General features: G+C 33.3%; 4 protein-coding genes across 4 annotated transcripts; 2 read left to right on the top strand and 2 right to left on the bottom strand.

The window, feature by feature from the left end:
- The first annotated feature begins 1,702 nt into the window (after positions 1–1,702).
- LOC130613870 (dynactin subunit 6-like) lies at positions 1,703–3,798 on the top strand. Its single transcript, XM_057435226.1, has 2 exons — positions 1,703–1,893; positions 2,757–3,798. The coding sequence occupies exons 1-2, from the start codon at positions 1,755–1,757 to the stop codon at positions 3,134–3,136; spliced, it is 519 nt and encodes a 172-aa protein (XP_057291209.1). The 5' UTR covers positions 1,703–1,754; the 3' UTR covers positions 3,137–3,798.
- Positions 3,799–5,090: 1,292 nt separating this feature from the next.
- LOC130613536 (tropomyosin alpha-1 chain-like) lies at positions 5,091–5,807 on the bottom strand. Its single transcript, XM_057434866.1, has one exon. It carries the CDS (start codon positions 5,805–5,807, stop codon positions 5,091–5,093), a length of 717 nt encoding a protein of 238 aa, XP_057290849.1.
- Positions 5,808–7,453: 1,646 nt separating this feature from the next.
- On the top strand, positions 7,454–16,349 carry LOC130613973 (protein LSM14 homolog A-like). Its single transcript, XM_057435352.1, has 7 exons — positions 7,454–7,722; positions 7,920–8,071; positions 10,286–10,841; positions 13,959–14,146; positions 14,460–14,611; positions 15,240–15,496; positions 15,609–16,349. Coding segments are annotated over exons 1-7 (1,428 nt in total). The 5' UTR covers positions 7,454–7,601; the 3' UTR covers positions 15,611–16,349.
- On the bottom strand, positions 15,953–18,248 carry LOC130613974 (AN1-type zinc finger protein 2A-like). The gene is made up of 5 exons (XM_057435353.1): positions 18,093–18,248; positions 17,041–17,095; positions 16,773–16,838; positions 16,552–16,691; positions 15,953–16,450 (listed from the first exon to the last, which is right to left on the bottom strand). The coding sequence occupies exons 1-5, from the start codon at positions 18,206–18,208 to the stop codon at positions 16,387–16,389; spliced, it is 441 nt and encodes a 146-aa protein (XP_057291336.1). The 5' UTR covers positions 18,209–18,248; the 3' UTR covers positions 15,953–16,386.
- Positions 18,249–21,960: the final 3,712 nt, after the last annotated feature.

The following is a 21,960-nucleotide window of genomic DNA, read 5'->3' as shown; positions in this document are numbered from 1 at the left end:
CATGCCTACTGCTAAAGTAAGATGGAAGTTCCTATTTAGAATAAATTCATTTTTTTAAAGCCCATTTTCAACCTCTAGATCAAAACGAAGTCACAAAATTATTTAATTAGCTTTTGTAAATGAAGCTTGGTAGTATAGCAATTTACCTCAATCGGTAAGGGGTGGCATGAATACTCATATAACCCGGCAAAACTTAGACTCAATCATATCACCTTCACCTATCTATACCTAGCTCGATAACACCATCTATGAAAATTTGATTATAACCTTTCTCATAATGGCTTTCATTTTTTAAATTTGATGAGATTCTCATGTATTTGCAGAAAGTAACATTTTTTCGCTGTGAACCAACCTCATCATATCCAAAATCGACATTATTCATGTTTAACCTGGTCCATAGGGCTCTTTTTCTCTTATGGTATTCTGACAAGGCAGTCAGGTATAGTTAATTCAATGTTCTCCTGTGGCAATAGAAATAAATTGATTTATTATTATATTATTATTATTATTATTATTATATATATTATTATGATGGTTTATTTAAGAGTCAGGCTGTATAGTGAATCCTTTTTAAGTAGAAACAATGTACTTAAATATTATAACAAGTTAGGACTTGGCTCAATTTGCTGAGTACTTTTTCTGCTCTGACTATGGCAAGTTCCTTGCAAAAGTTCAGTTTGTGTTTACACAAAATCACACTTGAGTTTCACGCCAATTCACTGATAGAAAAAGAATCACTGTGCCGTTTCAGCAATATGGATGGCAACCTGGCTTGCCAACATGGTATACACTCCTGATAATGATAATAATTTTCATGTTTTCTTTTTTCGAATAATTCTTCTTCTTGAAACACATCAAACTTTAAAACATGTTAATAGGAAATGTTACTGCTACAGGTTTTCACATTTGAAGTAATTTTTTTAAGTGGATGATGCCATTAATAATGTGAATGGTCAAATCATCATCATAACGTCCGTTTTCCATGCTAGCATGGATTAGACGGGTATATTAATGACCCTCTTCCAATCTGATCTACACTGTGTTAGATCTAAACTCAACTTCCTCTGTATCAAGTCTGTCCTTATAACCTCCTGCCAAGTCTTTTTCGGTCTGCCTCTGGGCTTTGCCCCAGGAACTATCAAGTCTCTACACTTTCTTACCCAATTATCCTCCTCCATTCTTTCTAAGTGCCCCAGTCAATGCAATCTTCTTATCTGCATAACATCTTTAATTCTACGGATACTTAGCCTGCTTCTTAGCTCATCTGAACTCTTTCTGTCGCTTAGACTGGCGTTACACATCCACATATCTTAAATTAAAAGGGAATTTAATTTCTGGCCAACTCGGCAAATTTATCAAGGTAGCTGTTATGACTAATCTGCAGCTGGACAAATGGACCGAACCACGAGAACAGGACAGTTAGAACTAGACCAAGATGGCAAATGGTTGTTGTTGAAAGAAAGATGTTTAGTTATGTTTATATATATGTTGTTCTTTTACCCCTTCCAACAAGGACACTTCAGTAGTCTTGCTTTTTTCCCTGAATTTCTATCTCAGATATTTAATTTATTTTGTTGAGATTAAATAAAGGTGCTGGAAATTAATGTAAATGTTTATCACACTTAGAAGAACTTTATTTTGATTTTAAGTGTCTTTTTCAGTAAGGTTTTCCTTTAAGCATGTTAAGAAAGTTTAGGCCTTGTATTGGCTCCAATTAATAAACTTTTAGTTTTCGTAGATTAATAAAACGAAATATGAGCATACCTGCTACGAAAGGACAAATAAAAATCACTCCTGGTGCACTCGTTTGCAATGAAGCAGAAATAATTGGTGATGTCTCAATTGGTGTTAGAACGGTTGTGCATCCAAAAGCTCGAATAATAGCTGAGGGAGGTTTGTTGTTTGTTTATTTGTTGTGCTTTTCTGTGACTTGCCAGTTACACAATGAAATACAAAAAGTATATACATTGATGTCAATTTTCAAAAATTTGAAATCACATTACTTCTCTTTTTTCTAAGTAGAAACTAAAAATTGGTATAAACTACCCTCTGTTTATTGGTGCACACATAAGACATAAGTAAGATGCTTTTAAGATATTCATTTTATAATCTATTGCTCTATTTCATTTGGCTTGTTTGTGTTGCCAAATTTCAAAACTTTCTGATAAGAATTGCAAGTATTTTACAACAGAATTATTTTGCGTAATAAAGAAAAATTGAAAATTATTATAAATATAAACAAGATATATTTAAGAAATAAAGGATGTTAACATATAAGTTATATAATTAGAACATACATTTCAAATTTGATAACTTTAGCTATAGGATACTGAAAACTGAAAACTAATTAATTTCGCGAATCAGCAAATGAACAATTTTGTTGAAATTTAATTTCGTGAATCATGTAAAACACTGTATTTCATGGGAATTTAATTTCATGAAATTCGCGAAAAAATTCTGAAATTAAAGTTAAAAATATCAAGATTCTACTTGTGAGGAATAATAAAACTGTTATTTTTTTCTTCTTATTCATTAAGTCACAATTAGCAATACGAAGAATTCGGTAAGAAAACCAATCATCTGACAAAAGTGCTTCGTTTTACAACTTTATTATTGAATTGCTTTTGTCTGTTGTACTTTTGTCTGTTGTAACAATTCTTTCCATACCCAAAATCATACAACAGAATACACTAAATCACATTGTGATAGCGATTTCTGGATGAAATATGACTAATTATCCCTTTTTTCCATTTTAGGCCCAATCATTATAGGCGATGGGAATCTAATCGAAGAACAAACGCTTATTACGAATCGAAGACCTGGTCATACTTTATTAATCGGTCATTCCAATGTATTTGAAATTGGTTCTCGTGTTGAAGCCATACGTATTGGCGACAATAACGTATTCGAAGCAAAGACAGTTGTTGGACCACAGATCGAGGTAACGAATGGCTGTGTTGTGGGAGCTATGTGCAAACTGACTAGCAGTGAGAAACTAAGTGAGAACACTGTTGTGTTTGGAAGTGACTGCAAACGGAGAAAAGCGTCGGAAAAACCGGCGCCGCAGATGTTACAGTTAGACTTTTTAACCAAGATTTTACCTAACTACCATCACATGAAAGGCAGAGGAAAGTAATTTTTGTTCTGGAATTAACGTGTGAACGTGAATTTTCGCATTTGTTATTCAGACGATAAAACTCGTGAAAGTCAAAGGAAACGGCGTGTTGAAGTTGAAACGTAATATTTAAAAGCAAAAAGCTTGAGACTGGAAATGAAACAATAAATACGCATAATTATTTATTTAAAATTTTGATGGAGCTGTGAAATGAACTAATTTTTTTATTCTATTTTAGTGGCGTACATGAAACCTAATTTAGGCGGTGGGATTAAAAGGGTGCATTTCGATGTTTGCCTATTTTTCTCATTAAAGATCATACAAGTGAACTTTTAATGGTCCTTTGTTATAATATAAGTGACATCAAATTAGGCCTAATTTCGGAAAAATTATCGCCTTAATTTAAATGAATGGGGAAAATTACAGTTGACTCTCTCTTTCTCTACCCCGAACTCACAAGGACCTGAATAAATAATTTGTTTGAGATATGATAGCTCAAGATATAAAGGGAAAAAATTAGTTTGAAAGTTACGAAGAAGGGACTAAAATGCATGTTAAATATAGGGAGAAGTTTGAGCTAAAGATTATTTCAGTGTATCCGTGGAGTGAAAATATATTTGAATAAGCAAATTGTATATTATATGTATACATAAATATGTGAAAATCAAATTTATTTCTTGTGATTTGTGTTTTCATTATTTTTTCCTCCCTTAGCGTGGTGTTTGCTTCACTGGGGATAACTACCTACATTACGGTTTTATTGTGGTTAACGAATTTCAACAGTAGGTTTGATCGACGCTCGTTCATTTATTATCAACAATCCTGCTCCAAGGCTCACTAGCCTTTTGTTAACGTGTCAGACATGCGATGAAGTAATTACCTTAAGGCTACATGATTCCAAAATTATAATGAAGATTTAGTATTTTTAGTGGAAACAAAATTGGTATGTTGCCTAACAAAGATTTTGGAGATAAAATAATTATTTAAATGAATAATGAAGAAATGGAGAAATTTTTGTGAAGGGTCGATTTTTTTAATTTTTAGCAAATTTCGTAATAATCCGAAGAAAAAATGTTCCACGAAAATTTCTTTCCCAAAAATTATTTGTCCCCTGCTTACGATATGGTTAGGCAATGTTGAAAGTATCTTTGTTAACTGAGTAACAATAGGCAAACTTTTGTATAACGAGGGCAGAAAATTTACAGTATGGACTGTTCAGACCATCAAAAACTATGCAATTTATGTATCCCCTCTCATACTTTTATATTTTTAAAAATTGTTTTAAAGGAAGGGCACTTTCTCCCTATGCCCCCTCTCAGTGGAATAAAGCTACAGTACCTCTGGGACATGCTATTAAAACCGCCAAATATGAGACTTAAATCAATGAGCAAAATGCAACCTCGTTCCCAGTGAATTTTGCCTTGTTTATAAATTTGAACAACGTATTAACGGCTTAGGAGCCAGAAGACCCTGGAGACGAGGTTGAGTAAAATGGTCTACCAATCAGCATGCTTACTACAAACCATCTCAAAAATAATGAGACAATTCTTCTTTCCCTTATGTCCAGCAAGAGTGGGGTTGTACTACGATCTTTTTAGATTCTAAAACACTACTTTAACATAGAGAATTCTCGTGTAATCGTGTTCGCAAATCTCAGAAAAAAACAAAAACCATGGAGATAAAGTTGGTTTAAGAGGTTATCAAATAGAAAAAGAATAAGATGTTAGAAAAGACCCTGTTTTTAACTTTTTGCCTCAACGGTTATAAAAAAATTGTAGAATGGTGAGCGAGGTAGATACTCGGTAAACATTGTACACAAATTTCTTCCACTTTATTGAGCCTTTTTTAACCTGGATCCCAGGACATGTTTTCTCTTTTTGCATATCGGACGGCGAGACGAACTTTTTCGTCAGACCTATTAATAAGCGCAGCGCCAATAAGAAACAAAAAGCCCTGAGAACGAGGTTGCTTTATTTTATATGTCGTGTAATTCTTGTAACACTTTGGACATTTCTTTCTCGATCTCGTTACTTTTATTCCTGACACAACATATACTGTTTTTTTTCGAAACGACCTTTTTCTCAAGCGATGCAATTTTTCTTTTGCTCGATTGTATTCTCGACTGTGTGTTCGCAATCTTTGTTTCTAATTCACAACGCGTCTCTTCATCCCTTGAAGAAGCTAAATCATCCATTCGGATTGCTACAAGGGAAACCTTTTGTTGGTGGAGGCGTTCTTCCAACTGTCTTTGCGCTTTTTCTCGGTTTTCAGCTAATAACCTGTTCTTGTTTAATTCACCTTGCAATAAGAGTTTGCGAGATCGTTTGTTTTCATACAATGCTGCTTTCTCCATATGTTCTGCTTTAGCTGTTGCGATCTGATGGCTCAAACTTTCGATTTGATTCTGTTTTTTTTCGCATATTTTCTCCAGTTTTGTGTTGTTTTTATGTGTTATCCATGTCTGAGCTTGCGTTTTGAGCAACGATTTCTCTGCAGCAGCTACTCTCTCAGTAGCGTCTTTAATCTTTTTACGAACGTCATTGCATTTTTTATTCAAACTGGTAATTTCAAAGAAACACTGTGCCTGTCTGTCTTTTCCTATTAATTCTTTTGATTTGCATTTTTCAATAAATTTCTCTTTTTGATATATCGACTCCTTTAAATCTTTAATTTTGTGTCGAAACTGATCCATTGTAACGAGCTTTGCTAACCCGCTTTTGTAACGTAACAGAAGCTGTCTTGCAGTGTTAGGATGAAATAGCAATGCAGTGACTTCTCAGGAAAGAAAACGACTGGTACAACTTCAATTTCAACTCTCTTTCTTTTTTTTTAACAATTTAAGAATATACACACACAGCACGCACACACATACACATATATATGCATTAAATTTTTCGGCCTAATTTACACCTATAAACCTCTAGGAGGAATCTATTTTCCTAGTATAGAACTACATTAAAAGTTATAGAAAAATCCTGAATCAGTAACGTTACAACCTTGAACCCAGGGTTTGTAGCGTTTTTTGAGGCGATAACTCATATCAAAAAACGCTCCAGGCTGGAATCGAGGTTGGGAACGTTATGTTACTTTAGATAAGTTCAGGCAGTAACTAACTAAGGTACAGGGATTCTACGCCTCCTTAAAACTTCTCAATTTTTAAAAGTCTCCTCAAGACTTGTCAAATATATGCTGCAAAAATAGATTGTGTAGCGACTGTCTCCTCAAATCTCCTTAATTTTCCTTTTACAAAACTATATGGTTTTTTACATGTTTTTATTTTAAAGATGCATAGAAATACTACTTGGCTATACAAAAGAGTTGTTCTTCGGGCATGGCGTTATCTTTAAAATCTTTAAAATCTTTTGAATTTTTTTTAAAAGAAAAAAAGTCGTTAAATCTCCTCAAATGCGACTCTACAAAAAGTAGTAACTCGCTTTTTTCTCCATTGATAATACCGTAAAGAGTCATGAGAATGAAGTCGGACGAGGAATCGAGGTTGGGAGGAAAGCTGTGGAAATATCCTAAAGTTTCCTAATGTAAGGAATTTAAAAAATGAAACTAGTAAATTGACAAAGTATAAAGCACAAATAGATTGTTCGAAGCTAGTTCTTTGTTTTAAAGGTTTTTCCCCTTTTTCAATTAGGCAAGAGAACCTGAAACCGAAATTGACACTAAACTTTTGGGTAATTTGCCCTGGGCCGAGACTCGTCGCAAAAACCATTAATATTTTATTATACTCTGAGCATTTTACGTTTTATCAACAACTAAGGGAAAATGCTAACGTGAGAAGGCATACAGATTCTCGGTGAAGATTTAGTAGATTGTGATCGAAAATAAGTCGATCAGGAGGATACTAACCCGCGGCTTTTGTAAAAAAGTGTATTCTTTTTTGCCAATACGATAAAAAGAACTTCCAAACTTTTCTTAGAATTTTAGGCATCGATATAAATAAACAAGTAAAACGTATTTTTCAGTAACTTCTTCATATCACTTACTACTTTCATCGTTGTTTCGGAAGTTTAGGTGAAAGAAAGGGGAAAAGAAGAATTTATCACGCTTTAGGATGGAGTAAATGATTGCTCAATCGGCGGCAGGAACAAAATTATTGAAAAAAAGGTAGTAAAAAACTTTTGCAATATCTGTAATTTCGATGATTTGAAATGTTCCAAACGTAAACTTTCGCGAGAAGAAAGAGTAAAAAAATGACACAAATTTCTGCCCGCGGATGCTCCCAAACAGGCGCTAGAACAAGGTGTTGCGCCCGGGTGTTATGCTGATAATCGTCTTTGGTTGTATTCCTGTTCTATTTAATTTACCAATTGGACGAAAGGCAAAACGACCTGGGCCCTACATCGCGCGATCTGGCGGCTGGGGAAAGTCGCAATAAGCAAGGAATGAACTAACGATAGTGTTTTAAAACTAAGTTTATAATCTCTGACTATCAGGCTTATCACATAGTGGTTGAGCATTTTTATAGAGAAGAAGTATGAGTTCAGGCACTCCCTATATTGGGAGTAAAATTAGTTTGGTCTCTAAAGCCGAAATTCGTTATGAGGGTTTTTTATACACAATCGACCAAAAGGATTCTACTGTCACCCTTGCTAAAGGTAATGCCTTTCCTTTATTTAAAATAAAAAAATTGAAAGCGTTAAGTATATTAAAGACTGTTTATTTTTTAATTCTAGTTATACTTTATTAATATATATATTTAGCTATGAAAAGCCAAGCCAAGGTGTAGCGATATTTCGTACCTAACTTTCTCACTCTTGGGTTGCATCTCCTGATAATAACAAATTTGTTATAGTTATATCAATGGGTACAGAGGATCGTTGCCCCATGAATCCAGTTCCAGCGAGGGAAGAAGTTTTTGAGTATATTGTATTCAGAGGAAAAGATATAAAAGATTTGCATGTTAGTGAGGGGCCTAAAAAAGTTGATGACCCAGCTATAGTGCATGTAAGTTATATTTCTAACAACTTTGCTGCTGTGCGATTTAGTGTTTAGATTCAAGGAAAACAACTAATAAGGATGTCAGGGTTCAAATTAGAAAAAGTAAAGTCATTTCACAAAAATTTTAGCACTCTAAAGTAAACCGCTATCTAGATGTGGCCTGGAAACACCGTAGATTAATTACCATTGGCTTTTTCATTAGTAGCTACTTGTTTTTCGACGAGAATTTGTATTTTTTGTGGCTTGCAAGCTTCACTTTTTCCTTGATTATTATTTTTTGTTTGAGACAAGTGGGGGACGTATAAACTGGTGAATCCCAAACACGAGAACTGAGCGTCTGAACTAGTGACTCTCAGTTTTAACTTTCTTGTCTCCGATAGCCGAAATAATGTTGCAAAAATAAAATAAGTTTATTTGTATAGCATGCTGTAGGAAAATATTCAAAATGTAATTATTTTTTCAGGGGTTCTTAACCAGTTTTTGTGAACATTACAACACAGGTTAAATACAGTTTTTCACCAAAAATATGTTTGTTTCCAACATGAGTCTTTTTAGAAAATGCTGTTTGCAGTACTGTCCAGATGTAAGCGTGTGCGTATGCTCAACTTTGCAAAAATAATTGCTTTCATTAAAACTTTCACAATGGGATAGCGAGTTCCTTTCAAATCACGCGGAAATAATTGCTTCCTGTTTAATTTTTAAACCGTGATCTAAAAAAGTATTTCTATCGCCGTTCTTCGTTTTTAATTTTTTAAAACACAATCTAACAAAGCCTTTCTATCGCATTCTTCGATCTTAATTTTTTATAATGCAATCTAAAAAAGCATTTCTATCGCCTCTCAAAAATATTTGATTCGCAATTTTATTATTTTCTTCGCAAAACGATTCGCAAAAATGGCTTTTCGATTCGCAAATTGCGAACTGCTAATTCGAACCTTGGATGTAATTCTCCCTGCCAACAAGTGTTTTATAATGTATCTTACAATGTCATCAAGTTAGAAAGGCTGAAATTATTTCTAATCAGGTAATTATAAAACTTTCCATATGGCGCTGTAGCTTAGTGATGTAACTTACATTGTGATTCAATAATAATAGGTCAAAGGATGTTACCATAGCCTCTAGTAACCCAAGCCACGTTAGGGAAATTTGGGTATTTTATTACTAATAGTTTATAGAAAGCTTTATACTTTCTAAACCTTTAGAATCTATCTTTACTAAAAAACTACCACCTTTTTTGTGTGTAATCAAATCAACTTTCAAAAAAATATTACATAGATAGATATGCATATTTTAAATGTGGCCTTGCAAATATTAAGTGATATACCCTGTCTATTTTATCCAGGAGAGGCCGCGGCTTAAATGGGGAGTCCTAGCTTATTTAATGCTTATTTTAAACTACGCAGATCAAAAAAGGGTCCTCCTTAAGAAGTTCTTTTTTTTCATTTCACATACCAACAAAAAAAATTTGGGGGGGAACATAATTTTAGACTTTTGCCCTGAAAATTAAAATAACATAACAGCATGCTTAAGGATCATTTACGGGCGTAAATTAACTAGTTACCTGCATTGTATTAGCAACATTTAATATAGTGCTGCAAGTGGAAATAAAGCGATAATTTTACACTGCACATGTAGACATATGTTTCAGGAAACACTGTTCTTTTAGATGCAAATTTCTTTTCGTTAACAATCTATGTACTTCATGTCTGCACCTGGCTGGCATTTGCTATAATATCGTCGAAATATTTTCAAAACTTAGCTTTAAGAATTATTTGCAGTTAGAAATCTGCTGATAAGATCGCACACGACTAGCCCATTAAGAGACTAAAAATATAACAATCCGATTTTTTTTTTTTTGTTCTCTAGACTGTAGTCACTGCACATACAAGAATTCCTACAGCATTTATCCTTTAAAAGCTTAAAAAAAATCAGTTTACACAAATTTTGAGCTTTAACTTAATTAAAAACACTTTTAACCACTTGGGTTAAACTAAATCATGTAAAACGCAAAGATTTATTTAATAAATACGTTTTTTGCACAGAAAGTTTGTTAAAGTTAAGTTCTCAGGTAATAGATAAATCATTGAGAGTTTTAAGAAAAAGCTATTTAACTTCTTGTTTTTGTTTTGAAATATTCTTTAATAAACTAGTGTTAATTTGTTTTTAACTAAATTTAATTTTGTGTGAAACTAATAAAAAATCATGTTAATTTTATTTAAGAATGGGCCTATTCAGCAACCAAATCAAAGTAATCCACAGACATCATCCCATTACCATCAAGGGTATGGGCATTTTCCAGGTGGAATGCCACCCATGGGGTATTCTCCATTTGGATTTCAACAAAGTGGACCTGATCACAGTTTTAATGCAAGGAAGACAACGCCACCCAACTTACCTAGAACTCCAACTCCTGAACCTCAACTACCTGCTCAAAGCATACATCAAAAGTCTAATGTGCAGCAAAATAGGTCACGAAATGATAGTAATAATGATCGTGAACATAGACAAGACAATAGAAATGATAACAGATATCATGACAACAGAAATGACTATCGACAAAAAGGTCAGTTCGAACAGAAAGATAAAGACAACAGGTATAATAGAGATACTAGGGATAAAGATAAACGGTCCTATCGTGATAACTCTTATCGTGATAATCGTGATAACCGTGATAAGGAGGTAAATCGCACAGACAATCGTCAGAGAGACAACAGAAGAGATGACTATGATAGAAAAGATGAACGGTACACTGGATCAAGGGAACGTCGTGGAAGAGGTATATAAATTTGAAATATATATTTTCAAGCTTTTTTCAGATAGTTATTCATACTTATAGGGGGCAGTAATATTACGTTTTTTTATTTTTTTTATTTTATACTCTTTGAATGCCTATCAGTTGGTTTGTCAATCATTAATGAAGGTTAATAAAACGCATCATTGCTAATCAAAAAATTTTATATAACAGCCCAATAACCCAAAATTAAGACAGTAATCAAGAGTCGGTGCATTACACCTACAATTCTTTGATCTCTACATTCATGAGTGAGACATAATACACAAGTTGTTAAGTCTGGAGAAATCTACTGAAGTTTACCTGTCCATACTCCCAATAACCATCGTCTGCTCATGGACATAAAGTTGGTTAATATAATGTAGATACGCAATCACGGAATTAGGATACCTGGTGCAAGTTGGACTTTGAACCCTCTGTTAAAAATATCTATATATTTAAATAAAATAAAAGAACATAGATTTTGTAATTCCGTAAAAAAAATTAATGTGTTTGGAAGGCTGTAAATAAACTACAATAAGCTTTCGATGCACTTTGTAGGTCGGATGCAGCCTATAGTAAATATAGATATTTTGGTATACTTTGCAACCGTTTTTTTGTTCTGTTGAAAAATATCTATATATTTAAATAAAATAAAAGAACATAGATTTTGTAATTCCGTAAAAAAAATTAATGTGTTTGGAAGGCTGTAAATAAACTACAATAAACTTTCGATGCACTTTGTAGGTCGGATGCAGCCTATAGTAACTAGATATTTTGGTATACTTTGCAACCGTTTTTTTTGTTCTGTTGAAAAATATCTATATATTTAAATAAAAGAATATAGATTTTGTAGTTAATAAAAAAATTGATGTGTTTGGAAGGCTGTAAATAAACTACAATAAGCTTTCGATGCACTTTGTAGGTCGGATGCAGCCTATAGTAACTATAGAAATTTTGCTATACTTTGCAACCATTTTTATTGTGTTGATGGCAAGTTTTCTTATATATGTCTTCATGGTTGAAATAGTATTTGCTACTATGTTTACTGAAAATGTGCTTAAAAATGACAACCAAAAGGTTGATTCTGTCTGTGCACACCTAATTTTTTGTTAGCATGATTGCATCTTCCTCTTATTTTAAGGTTAACTACGCATAGCACTCAGATTTTAATAGAATGTTGTGTTGGTGCAATGAATGTTTCTCTGACTCATAATAGAAAACGGCAGATCAAAATTTGCTAAAGCAATGAAACACATAAAGGATAGAGCATTTACAATTTTAAAGTTATCAATTTCAAGCCACGCTTTTTGGACGTGAATCAGAAACCAGAAAACCAACTTTCCTTGGTCTTGTTTTGTTAATATTTTGGTTGGTGAATAAAAAAAAGTCTTGCATTATATATAGTATCAAAAGAAAATTTCAGGCATTCAAAGTTCTGTTGCTCAAACAACCTTTTTGAATGTTTTCGGGTGCAATTGTTTTCAATTTTTATAACTATTTTATAAAAACATTTGGGAAGGGGCTGTATCTAAAGTTATTTTAATTAATTTAATTTGGAATAATTTCGCTTACAGCCAAGATTAATGCTGCATTTATCCTCCAATTTAAATTTTAATTATCTATATTGGGGAAAAATGTAGCTATATTGCCACCATTGTTTGCATTTAGTTTGTATTGCAGATCATTTCATGAGAAGCATGCGATTGCACACCACGCATACAAATCTTTGTTTTCTTATGTCTGCGAAACTTTCCCAAATTATGGAAATATTTCTTTCCAGAAGCCTATTTAATCAATTTATCTTTACTTGTGGCTTCATTAATTAGCATAAATATTGGTAAAAGAATAGGTCATTATTTATATGTTCCATTTCCTAGCCTGTTTGTGATTTTATAATTCAAGCTTTATAAAAACTTTACGATATTTATTTTTACAGTTGTAAAAGTCAGTTAGAAAATTAAACTTAAAAATATATTTAATATCAGGCCATTTCGTAAGATTTTAGGCAGGCGTGCGGTAGATCACACAAAAAAATTTTTTTTTACAAAAACATTTGCTTTACCCCTGTAGCTACACCGACCGCACAGGGGCTGCTGTTTTGGTGTAAGAAAGATACAAAGTGCAAGTTCTAACAATGTACGGCAAGGAATTTCAACCCAAATACAAAGAAGTCGTAAGCAGACTCGTTAATTAAACTTTGTTATTACTTTTGGGGCAAACAGATATTTAAATTAAATTAAATTACGGAAAGTCGAACGGCCGCTAATAATAATATTTAATAAACCTTATGTTCGATGAATCATAAAAATTATTATCTAAAAGAATATTTCGTTATTAAAGAAGTTTTTTTTCTTATTAATTATATTATCTTTTAGTTATTTCAACTTAAATAATGCTGAATTTCTTTTAAATTCTCCAAAAGGCGACCTTACAAAGATTAAAATATTGTTGCATTTTTTTTATAAAATCATTAACATAAAACTCACAAAGCCTTGATATAGCCTGACAATAACCAAATATTATTTTAAGTAATGATTTTTATGATCCATCATCATCATTGTTAGCCTTGTTATGTTAAATATTGTTTATTTCACAAGTAGTTACAAAGTTTAGTTAATAACTAAACTCAATTTTTCGTACATGCGTTTAAATTCCTTAAATTTTTTAATATTGCATGCACAGAATTATTGATGTGTGACATAAATCACACGCCTTATGCTTTATTTTGCTTACTTTGTTTGCATTCTACTATTCTAAGCCTTTTTCCATGCATAGTAAAGTATTGCACAATTGAGTACGAACTACCTGATTTTTTAAACTTACTAAAATAATTTGGTGAGTGTGGCTGTATCTAAAGTTATTTTGACTTAATTTATTTGAAAATAATTTCGCTTACAGCCAAGATTAAGGCTGCATTTATCCTCCAGTATAAATCTTAAATATCTATGTTGGGGAAAGATGTAGCTATATTACCAGCATAACTTTACATCCTCTTTACTTTTTAGATAAATATTTCTTGTTTCCAAAATTTAATTTTTAGGAGTAAGAATTACTGCACTTCATGCAAATACTTTCATGTTCATTGTAAAGCCTTAAACAAACTATACTTTTTTATATCAGGTACACCACGTGGCAGAGGAGCAAGAGGACAGCCTAGAGGAGGCGGTCGAGGTGGTAACAACAGGACGAAGTTCACTGAAGATTTTGATTTTGAGACTGCTAATGCTAAATTTAACAAGGAAGAAATAGAGAGAGAGCTACTCAAAGTTTTAAATAAAGTCAAAATAAAAGACGATGATGATGAAGATGTATGTGTATATGTTTTAATTAATTTAATTTTCATACTTATCAGGTGTACCATGTGTCTAAATAAAAAAGCACTGTCCTATTTATAATTTTGCATACAAACAAAAAATGTTACAACAGAAAAATAAACTGCAGAACAACTAGTTTGTAGTGGCGAATAACAAAAATCATATATGGCAGGAAATAAATTTGACGAAAAATTTGTTATTTTTTTCTCGTTGTTCTGTTTGCTTAGAAGTGAATAACTAGTCCTAAGTAAGTTAGAGAAAAAGTTATAAGAATTGCCTCACATAGATTTCATAACTTTTTTGCCAGGTTACTGTAGAAAATAAAGATGAGCAAGAGCAAGAAGAAAAGGATAAAAACGACCTCGATCCTCTTCCCTCACCTGACAAGTTCTATGATCGATCAAAGTCATTTTTTGACAATATTTCGTGTGAAGCAATGGGACCAAAAACAGATGAAGAGTACGTATGTTTTTTCTGCAGTTGTATTTTATATACTCTATACTGTTATAGTAGGCTCTATAATTTGACCTTAAAGGAAACGAAAATTTTTAGTTTTAGACTGTTCGAGACAGTTTGAATTTATAGATCTAATTTTGTGAATGTAGTCAATTATGCTTTTAATTTTATACTTAAATATTCTCTTCCATCATATATAACCGTCGAATTAATAACATTTTATTTGCCAAGTCCCAGTAAACACATTTTTAAGGGTACGTCATGAGTTCGAATTATAGGAAGTCATGAGATTTGTTAAGGCAGTTTTAGTGGCCCCCAGTGGAAACAATCCACTAACTATAGGTTTTTGTGATTTTCTGGGCTAACCACTTTAAATATTTATTATTATTATTATTATTATTATTATTATTATTATTATTATTATTATTATTATTATTATTATTATTATTATTATTATTATTATTATTATTATTATTATCGTCTTTTCATTGTCAATATTTAAGTGCTATAAAATTGTTTCATTTGAGGAAAGTTGTTCCAATTGAATAAGGGAAGTCTACTTACAGTGTCTACTGTATAATTCTGCTCGTTACGGTTTATAATTTTTTACATAGAAGTTTCTTGTTTCTAGAATCATGACCCGCCGACGAGAACGTGCATTAAACACCGAAACATTTGGTAACAGCGCCCATAATTACAGAGGTTTTAGAGGTCGCGGTCGTGGAAGGGGGCGCGGTAGAGGACGTGGGCGTGGTGGCTACAGAGGTAGAAATTTCCACAGAGGTGGAGGTGGCGGTGGTTCAAATAGAAGTTGGGTTGATTATGAATTCGATTACAAAGCAGCTGGAATCGAAAATCAGAATAATGCTAATAAAGCAGTTGCAAGTTGTAAGTTCTTTTTCGATTGAACATTGCATTTAGTGTATATTACTGGGATCACTTGTTAAGGAGATAATCCATTCCCAAGCTAAGTTTAATGTGTATATTTTTTTAATTTTAGGAAGTTGTTTTCACTCCGTTGTACATATGCAATGCAATGTTTATATTTTCAAATATTTGATCAAAGAGATCCCGTTGTTCAGCTGCTGTTTGGCGATTGTATTGCCAAAAGAACATTGCGGTTTGTTTTAAAGACCGTGAATTAACGGACCAGAATTTTTTTTGCTAGATTTCGGTCTTTGTTTATACTTTTTCGTTGTTGCAGAACAGGAGTAGCTATTTTAATTCTAAATTTCAAGTGGTGGTCTCCTTGTACACATTAAATAAAAGCGTATAAAATTTTTTTCAGAGCTATCCTTACTGCAACAATGAAAACATGTTTATTGATGGATGAAAACTATTCCATATTTTTTAAATTAAATATATTTATATTGAAAATTAATACATGTTCTACAAGAAGAGATCTCCATGAATTGATTGTACATCCAAGGTGAAGCTGTTTCTTGATTGGTGGAGACCTGCTTCTAGATTTATTAATATAAATATCTTGCAGTTTCGTTCAACTGGAGAATCCTGGCAGCAACATAGTTTCGTGTTTTTCGGTACCAATGTTTTATGGCTTTTAAGTTCTTTCAATATGTCCTCTCAATCCTTAACTTTTCGTTAGTGTTGTAAATTATGGCATGTGGAACTTTTCCGTTTTGTGTTATTAAATGCAAAGGATATCTTCTGGAAGATTTGCTTGTTGTTTTGTACGCTATTAGTTGTAGTTGGTTAAAACCGAAATAAATTTTTCACTCAATGTTACTGTTTCGTTTCTTGAGTTTAATCATTTTGTGTTACACTTTGATAAGACGCTGTTGAGAAACATTGATGCACCCATGATCTCCTGGATGTCTGTGCCTAAATATTAAAACGAATAAAGTTATTCCTGTAATTTTTCTATTACGTCAATGTTTTTGACAAATATCAGCAGAATCTCCCACTTGAAGTACTTAACTCACCTGACACAGAAAGTGCTCAGACATTTTTCACAATGCAGGGGTATTAGATTGACGTTTCTGCAGCCTGTATGCGAGCAGCGGTTTTTCTTTCTTTTTGTAGCTTTTAAACTCTGACATCCACTTAAAATATGTTTTTCCACCTAAACGCATTGTCATATACATCACTAGTGCACAGAAAGCTTAAGTGCTGATTATTTTTTATCTTAAAGTCAACAAGTTACCTGATCGTTGTCAGATCTTCCTTTGACCAGGTATTTTCCGCAAAGCGGACAGGATGGGAGCTTGCTCTGAAAATAAGGGTAGAAATATTACAAGTTTGACATGCACCCGAAGCCCTTCTATATATTTAAGGTTGGAAAACTCTGGTAAAAGACCTGCCTATGCCTAAAAAAATTAAGAGATTCACTCTACTTCTTATAACAACGGGTAAAACAAATCCTCTAACAAGTTTTTAGACTTAGCGCGATTATTTTTTAGGTGTATGCTTACATCTTGGTCTTTGACTTCTTTACATAAATGCTCGTTCGGTTTATAATGCGATAAACTAAAACAGTAAAAATTATTATTGAAGATATTATTTCGGTTTGTCTGTTCAGTATTCATATTACTGTGGAAAGTTTATCATTTCTTGAACATGATAGTTTAGTAGGCGACGTTTCGGGAGCTTTCCTGGACACTTTGGTCAAACGCAAGAATGGTTCCATTTCAGTTTCAGTGTATCGTAAACCAACACACACTGACCAGTACCTTAACTTCGAATCAAACCATCAGAAATCTTGCAAAGAAAGTGTCATATCTTCATTACTGAATCGTGCTAACAGCGTAGTCAGTGACAAACAGGAGAGGAAAATAGAAATTCGACGTGTAAGAAATGCATTAATCGCAAATGGATACAGTCATAAAGTCATCACGCAAGTAGAAAATAAAATGAAGGGAAGATGCAACGGAGACAACAAGGAAACATTAGAGGAATTTAAGGCAACACAAGATCAAAAACACAAACACAAGATCAAATGCATTCTTAACTCTAAAGACACCCTAAGAAGCACTTTGTCTAAACCAAGACAAAATAAACCTGGAAGAACAAAGCAATGTTGTTTACGAAATCCCGTGTAAAGATTGTGATGCAGTGTATATAAGCGAAACAAAAAGAAAGTTTGAGCAACGAACGGAAACGGACCTACATCTAGGTCCGAAAATGTTAATTACCGTAATTAACTGTAATTATCAGCTCGTTTCTGATTGGTTAATTTTTATGAATTTCGATCCTCTGTAACTATATAAATACATGCGCAACATCATTTTACTTTGCCCGATGATGGGAGAAGGATCTCCCGAAACGTCGCCTACTAAACTATCATGTTCAAGAAATGATAAACTTTCCACAGTAATAGTAATAATTATCTATCAAAATTGGCTTTGATTTGTTAGGAAAAACTTTAAATTGACAAACCAGAAAAACATTTTCCAGAAGAATCTACAAGTACTTTGCTTCATGTTTTAGAAAAGTAAAAGCCAAGCTTGTGCATTTATGAACTTACCAAAATTCTTTTTTGCAAAAATCGCATTTAAAAGGCAGAAAATCTAACTTTTTACAGAATGTCTCATTGCAGTGTCTCCCAACAGACATCATGTCAAATAGCTCAGAGTTTGCCATTGTGTATGAAATATTCTTTGGATAAAGACGCTAGCGCTAATTCATTTATAGCCTGCCACAATTTCGCTTCATCTCGATGACGATAGCAAAAGCATGTTCCAGATCTCGCCAGAATTTTGGCTCGCCTGTCTCGTTCTGTAATTAAAGATTCCTTACATTTTTTTTCTGGTCCGATGAGGCACTGCTATCTGAAAACGAGGATGCCACAAAAGGCCACCGCAACTACACGATAAATGTTCTCCATTTGTCACGACAATTGTTGCACATGAATTTTCTAGAATGTTCAGAAATTTCTAGTGTGGCTAGCCAAAGTGAAAGCTTTACAGGAAGGACTGTTTTTTCCCGAAAACAACTGTCAAGCTTACCATCCACGTACTAGAGCGATGCCAGTCATTCAACATGAAAGGCCAAAAAAACCATTACAGTGTATAAGTAAAGCAAGGCTAGACTGCTTATACACTATGATGGTTTGGAATATGCCTCTCTGTCTCCCACTTGCATTTTTATATAAGTTTGATATAACTGCTGTCTGTGGAACAAAATTACTGGTTGTGAACGCAATTATAACTAGCTAACACATGCGAAAATACTTTCTCTTTTCTAGCTAGCTAAAGCTAGCTAACCAAAGATAATATAAGATTCTCTTTTCTAGCTATACCCAGATTGTGTACAGATTACAAAAGTCAAGTTGTGAAATTGATTGTGATAAATTTTTAAAAAATTTACATCTCTAGATTGCCAAAGGTTGTCAGCATGTATAACTAAGAAGGGACACAATTTAATGTTTTCCCAGCAGAATTTTTTACCATAGGGGTACAATCCTACAACACAAGGGTATTTATCAGGTTATATAGCTAGCTATATTTCTTACAGAAGTATTACAGAATATGTTGAGCAACAGCCATATATATCTCTTAGACTTTGTGAATTGTAAATACAAAAAAAGTTGACTCCTAAGAATGACAAGCAAGGAAAAACTTTCTCTTGGATTTGTATTTAAAAAATAATATATAATATAAAAATAAATAAAGAACAAGGACTTTTTATTATATTCAATGCACAGAAGCATTTAGCCAAATTGTCTGAACCATGTTGTGCTTTTGTTTGTTAAACAGTAGAAAATACTCTGATGAAGCATACATGCAACATAATGTCATATTTGTTTCCATTGTCTCTTGCTAACTAAGTTGTTTTCACATTGTCTAAAAATGCATTCTGCGAAAATTAATTTAGCAAATATGAATAAAATTAACGTATCACAATAATTAATCAACTTAAGTTATTTATTTATCTTGCCTGAAGACAATAATGGAAACAAAATAAAGGACGAAAATAGCGTTTTTAAGATTAAAGTTATTCTTGTAACACGTTTTGAGCAAATAATTTCATATTGAAAGAATACATTTTAACTTGAACAAGATAAAATATGTTTTGAGTATCATAAAGTAATGGAATTAGAACTATCAGCACACACTACATGTTTCAATATGAGGAGATTTAAACAGTAACAAAATAGAAGAATGTCCCACTATATTTGCAGCTAACTTGACTTAAAATTGACTTGAATACACAAGTTGTAGTTATAACAATTATTCCAACTTGATGTGAAAAGACAGCAATATCAAAAAAAGAAAAGTCACAAAAGTATAAAAAACTCATTGAATAGAACTAAATGTTTTACATGTGAGATTGTATAAGTTATTCGATGTTGCAGCCTTTCGTTTTAAGCTTTTTTATCTCCGAAGGTTTAAGATGATTCTGTGTTCCTTTCGGTACATTTATTTCATCAAAATAGAAGTTTTAGTCAAATTCTTAAGACACGCGATAATATAATGAAAATGCCTGTTTCAAAACGATTTCTTTTTTTGATATTTGGTTTACAATTCGGATATTAGTTCGTTAGTTGGTAGAGCAGTTTATTAAGATATTAAAAAAAATAAGAACGACAAAATCTGTGACATCATCATCATCATCATCATTCTCGGCTTAACGTCCGTTTTCCATGCTAGCATGGGTTGGACAGGGTATATTAATGACCCTCTTCCAATCTGATCTAGACTGTGTTAGATCTAAACTCAACTTCCTCTGTATCAAGTCTGTCCTTATAACCTCCTGCCAAGTCTTTCTCGGTCTGCCTCTGGGCTTTGCCCCAGGAACTATCAAGTCTCTACACTTTCTTACCCAATTATCCTCCTCCATTCTTTCCAAGTGCCCCAGCCAATTCAATCTTCTTATCTGGATAACATCTTTAATTCTACGGAGCCTGCTTCTTAGCTCATCTGAACTCTTTCTGTCTCTCAGACTGGCGTTATACATCCACCTAACTATTCTCATATCATTCCTTTCTAAACGGTCAAGATCTTCCTGCTTCACTGCCCATGTCTCACTACCGCACAACATAACACTTCTTACACAGGCCTCATACAACCTACCTTTTACCTCTCATTGCAGTGTCTCCCAACAGACATCATGTCAAATAGCTCAGAGTTTGCCATTGTGTATGAAATATTCTTTGGATAAAGACGTGGCGTTATACATCCACCTCACCATTCTCATATCATTCCTTTCTAAACGGTCAAGATCTTCCTGCTTCACTGCCCATGTCTCACTACCGTACAACATAACACTTCTTACACAGGCCTCATACAACCTACCTTTTACCTCAATTGACAGGGCTCTGCTAGTCAACAAAGGAACTTTTTCCAAGCAGAACCTATCCTGCAAGTAACACTTCTTTCAACACCCCCTTCACTGCCCAACATATCACCTAAGTAACAGAAGTTCTCACTAACGAGCCACTGTTGTACATCATTAAAGCTGGAAATACTTCATTCTCTATAATCTCACCTTTGCAACGCTTGCATACAAACTGAATGTTAGCTCTTAACCTTCCACTAATACTACTGCACCTCTTATGTACCCAGTGCTTGCAAGTCTCACAAAAAATTGAGTTACTATCAACCCCTTTCCTGCAAACTCCACAAGACCACTTTCCAACTACAAGGTCACATTTGGCTGCAATGCTACTAATCATGACTTTAGACTTTGCTGTGTTTACCTTTAGCCCTTTCTCTTCTAGTCCTTTCTTCCACTTCTCAAACTTTTCAACTAATTCTTCCATCGACTCTGCTATGAGAACCAAATCATCTGCATACAATAACTCCCATGGACAACCTGTTCTGAACTCCATCGACAGCGCTTCTAAGACTAGAATAAACAACAAAGGACTAAGTACAGAACCCTGATGTACACCAACACTTACACTAAATTCATCACTAAGTGAATCGTTAATCCTGACACGACTTCTGGCATTGCTGTACATAGACTGTACCATCGTAACTAGCCACTCATCCACACCTAATTTTCTCATAGCCCACCAAATAACTTTACGTGGCACTTTCTCTAAATCTACAAAGGCAAAATAGAGATTCTTTCTCTTTTCTAAATACTTTTCCTGAAGCTGTCTGAGTAAAAATATTGCATCTGTAGTGCCACGCCCTGGAACAAAACCAAATTGCATCTTATCTATATCAATTCTTTATCTAAGTAACTTATCAATCACTCTTTCAATAACTTTCATTACTTGATCAACCAACTTCAAACCTCTATAGTTACCCCTTTCTAATGGGGTAATGGGGTAATGTGACATATCCAAAATATATCTTTCAGCAAGATTTCGTTGGCACTGATTCACACTGATTTTAATTTTTTTACATGTTAGAGATAAAATATTAAACATAATAGGATACAAT

This window comes from Hydractinia symbiolongicarpus, chromosome 11 (assembly GCF_029227915.1).
Source record: "Hydractinia symbiolongicarpus strain clone_291-10 chromosome 11, HSymV2.1, whole genome shotgun sequence".
NCBI classification, from domain to species: Eukaryota; Metazoa; Cnidaria; class Hydrozoa; order Anthoathecata; family Hydractiniidae; genus Hydractinia; species Hydractinia symbiolongicarpus.
The sequence above is the reverse complement of the archived record's forward strand: the minus strand, read 5'-3'. Positions and strand labels throughout refer to the sequence as shown.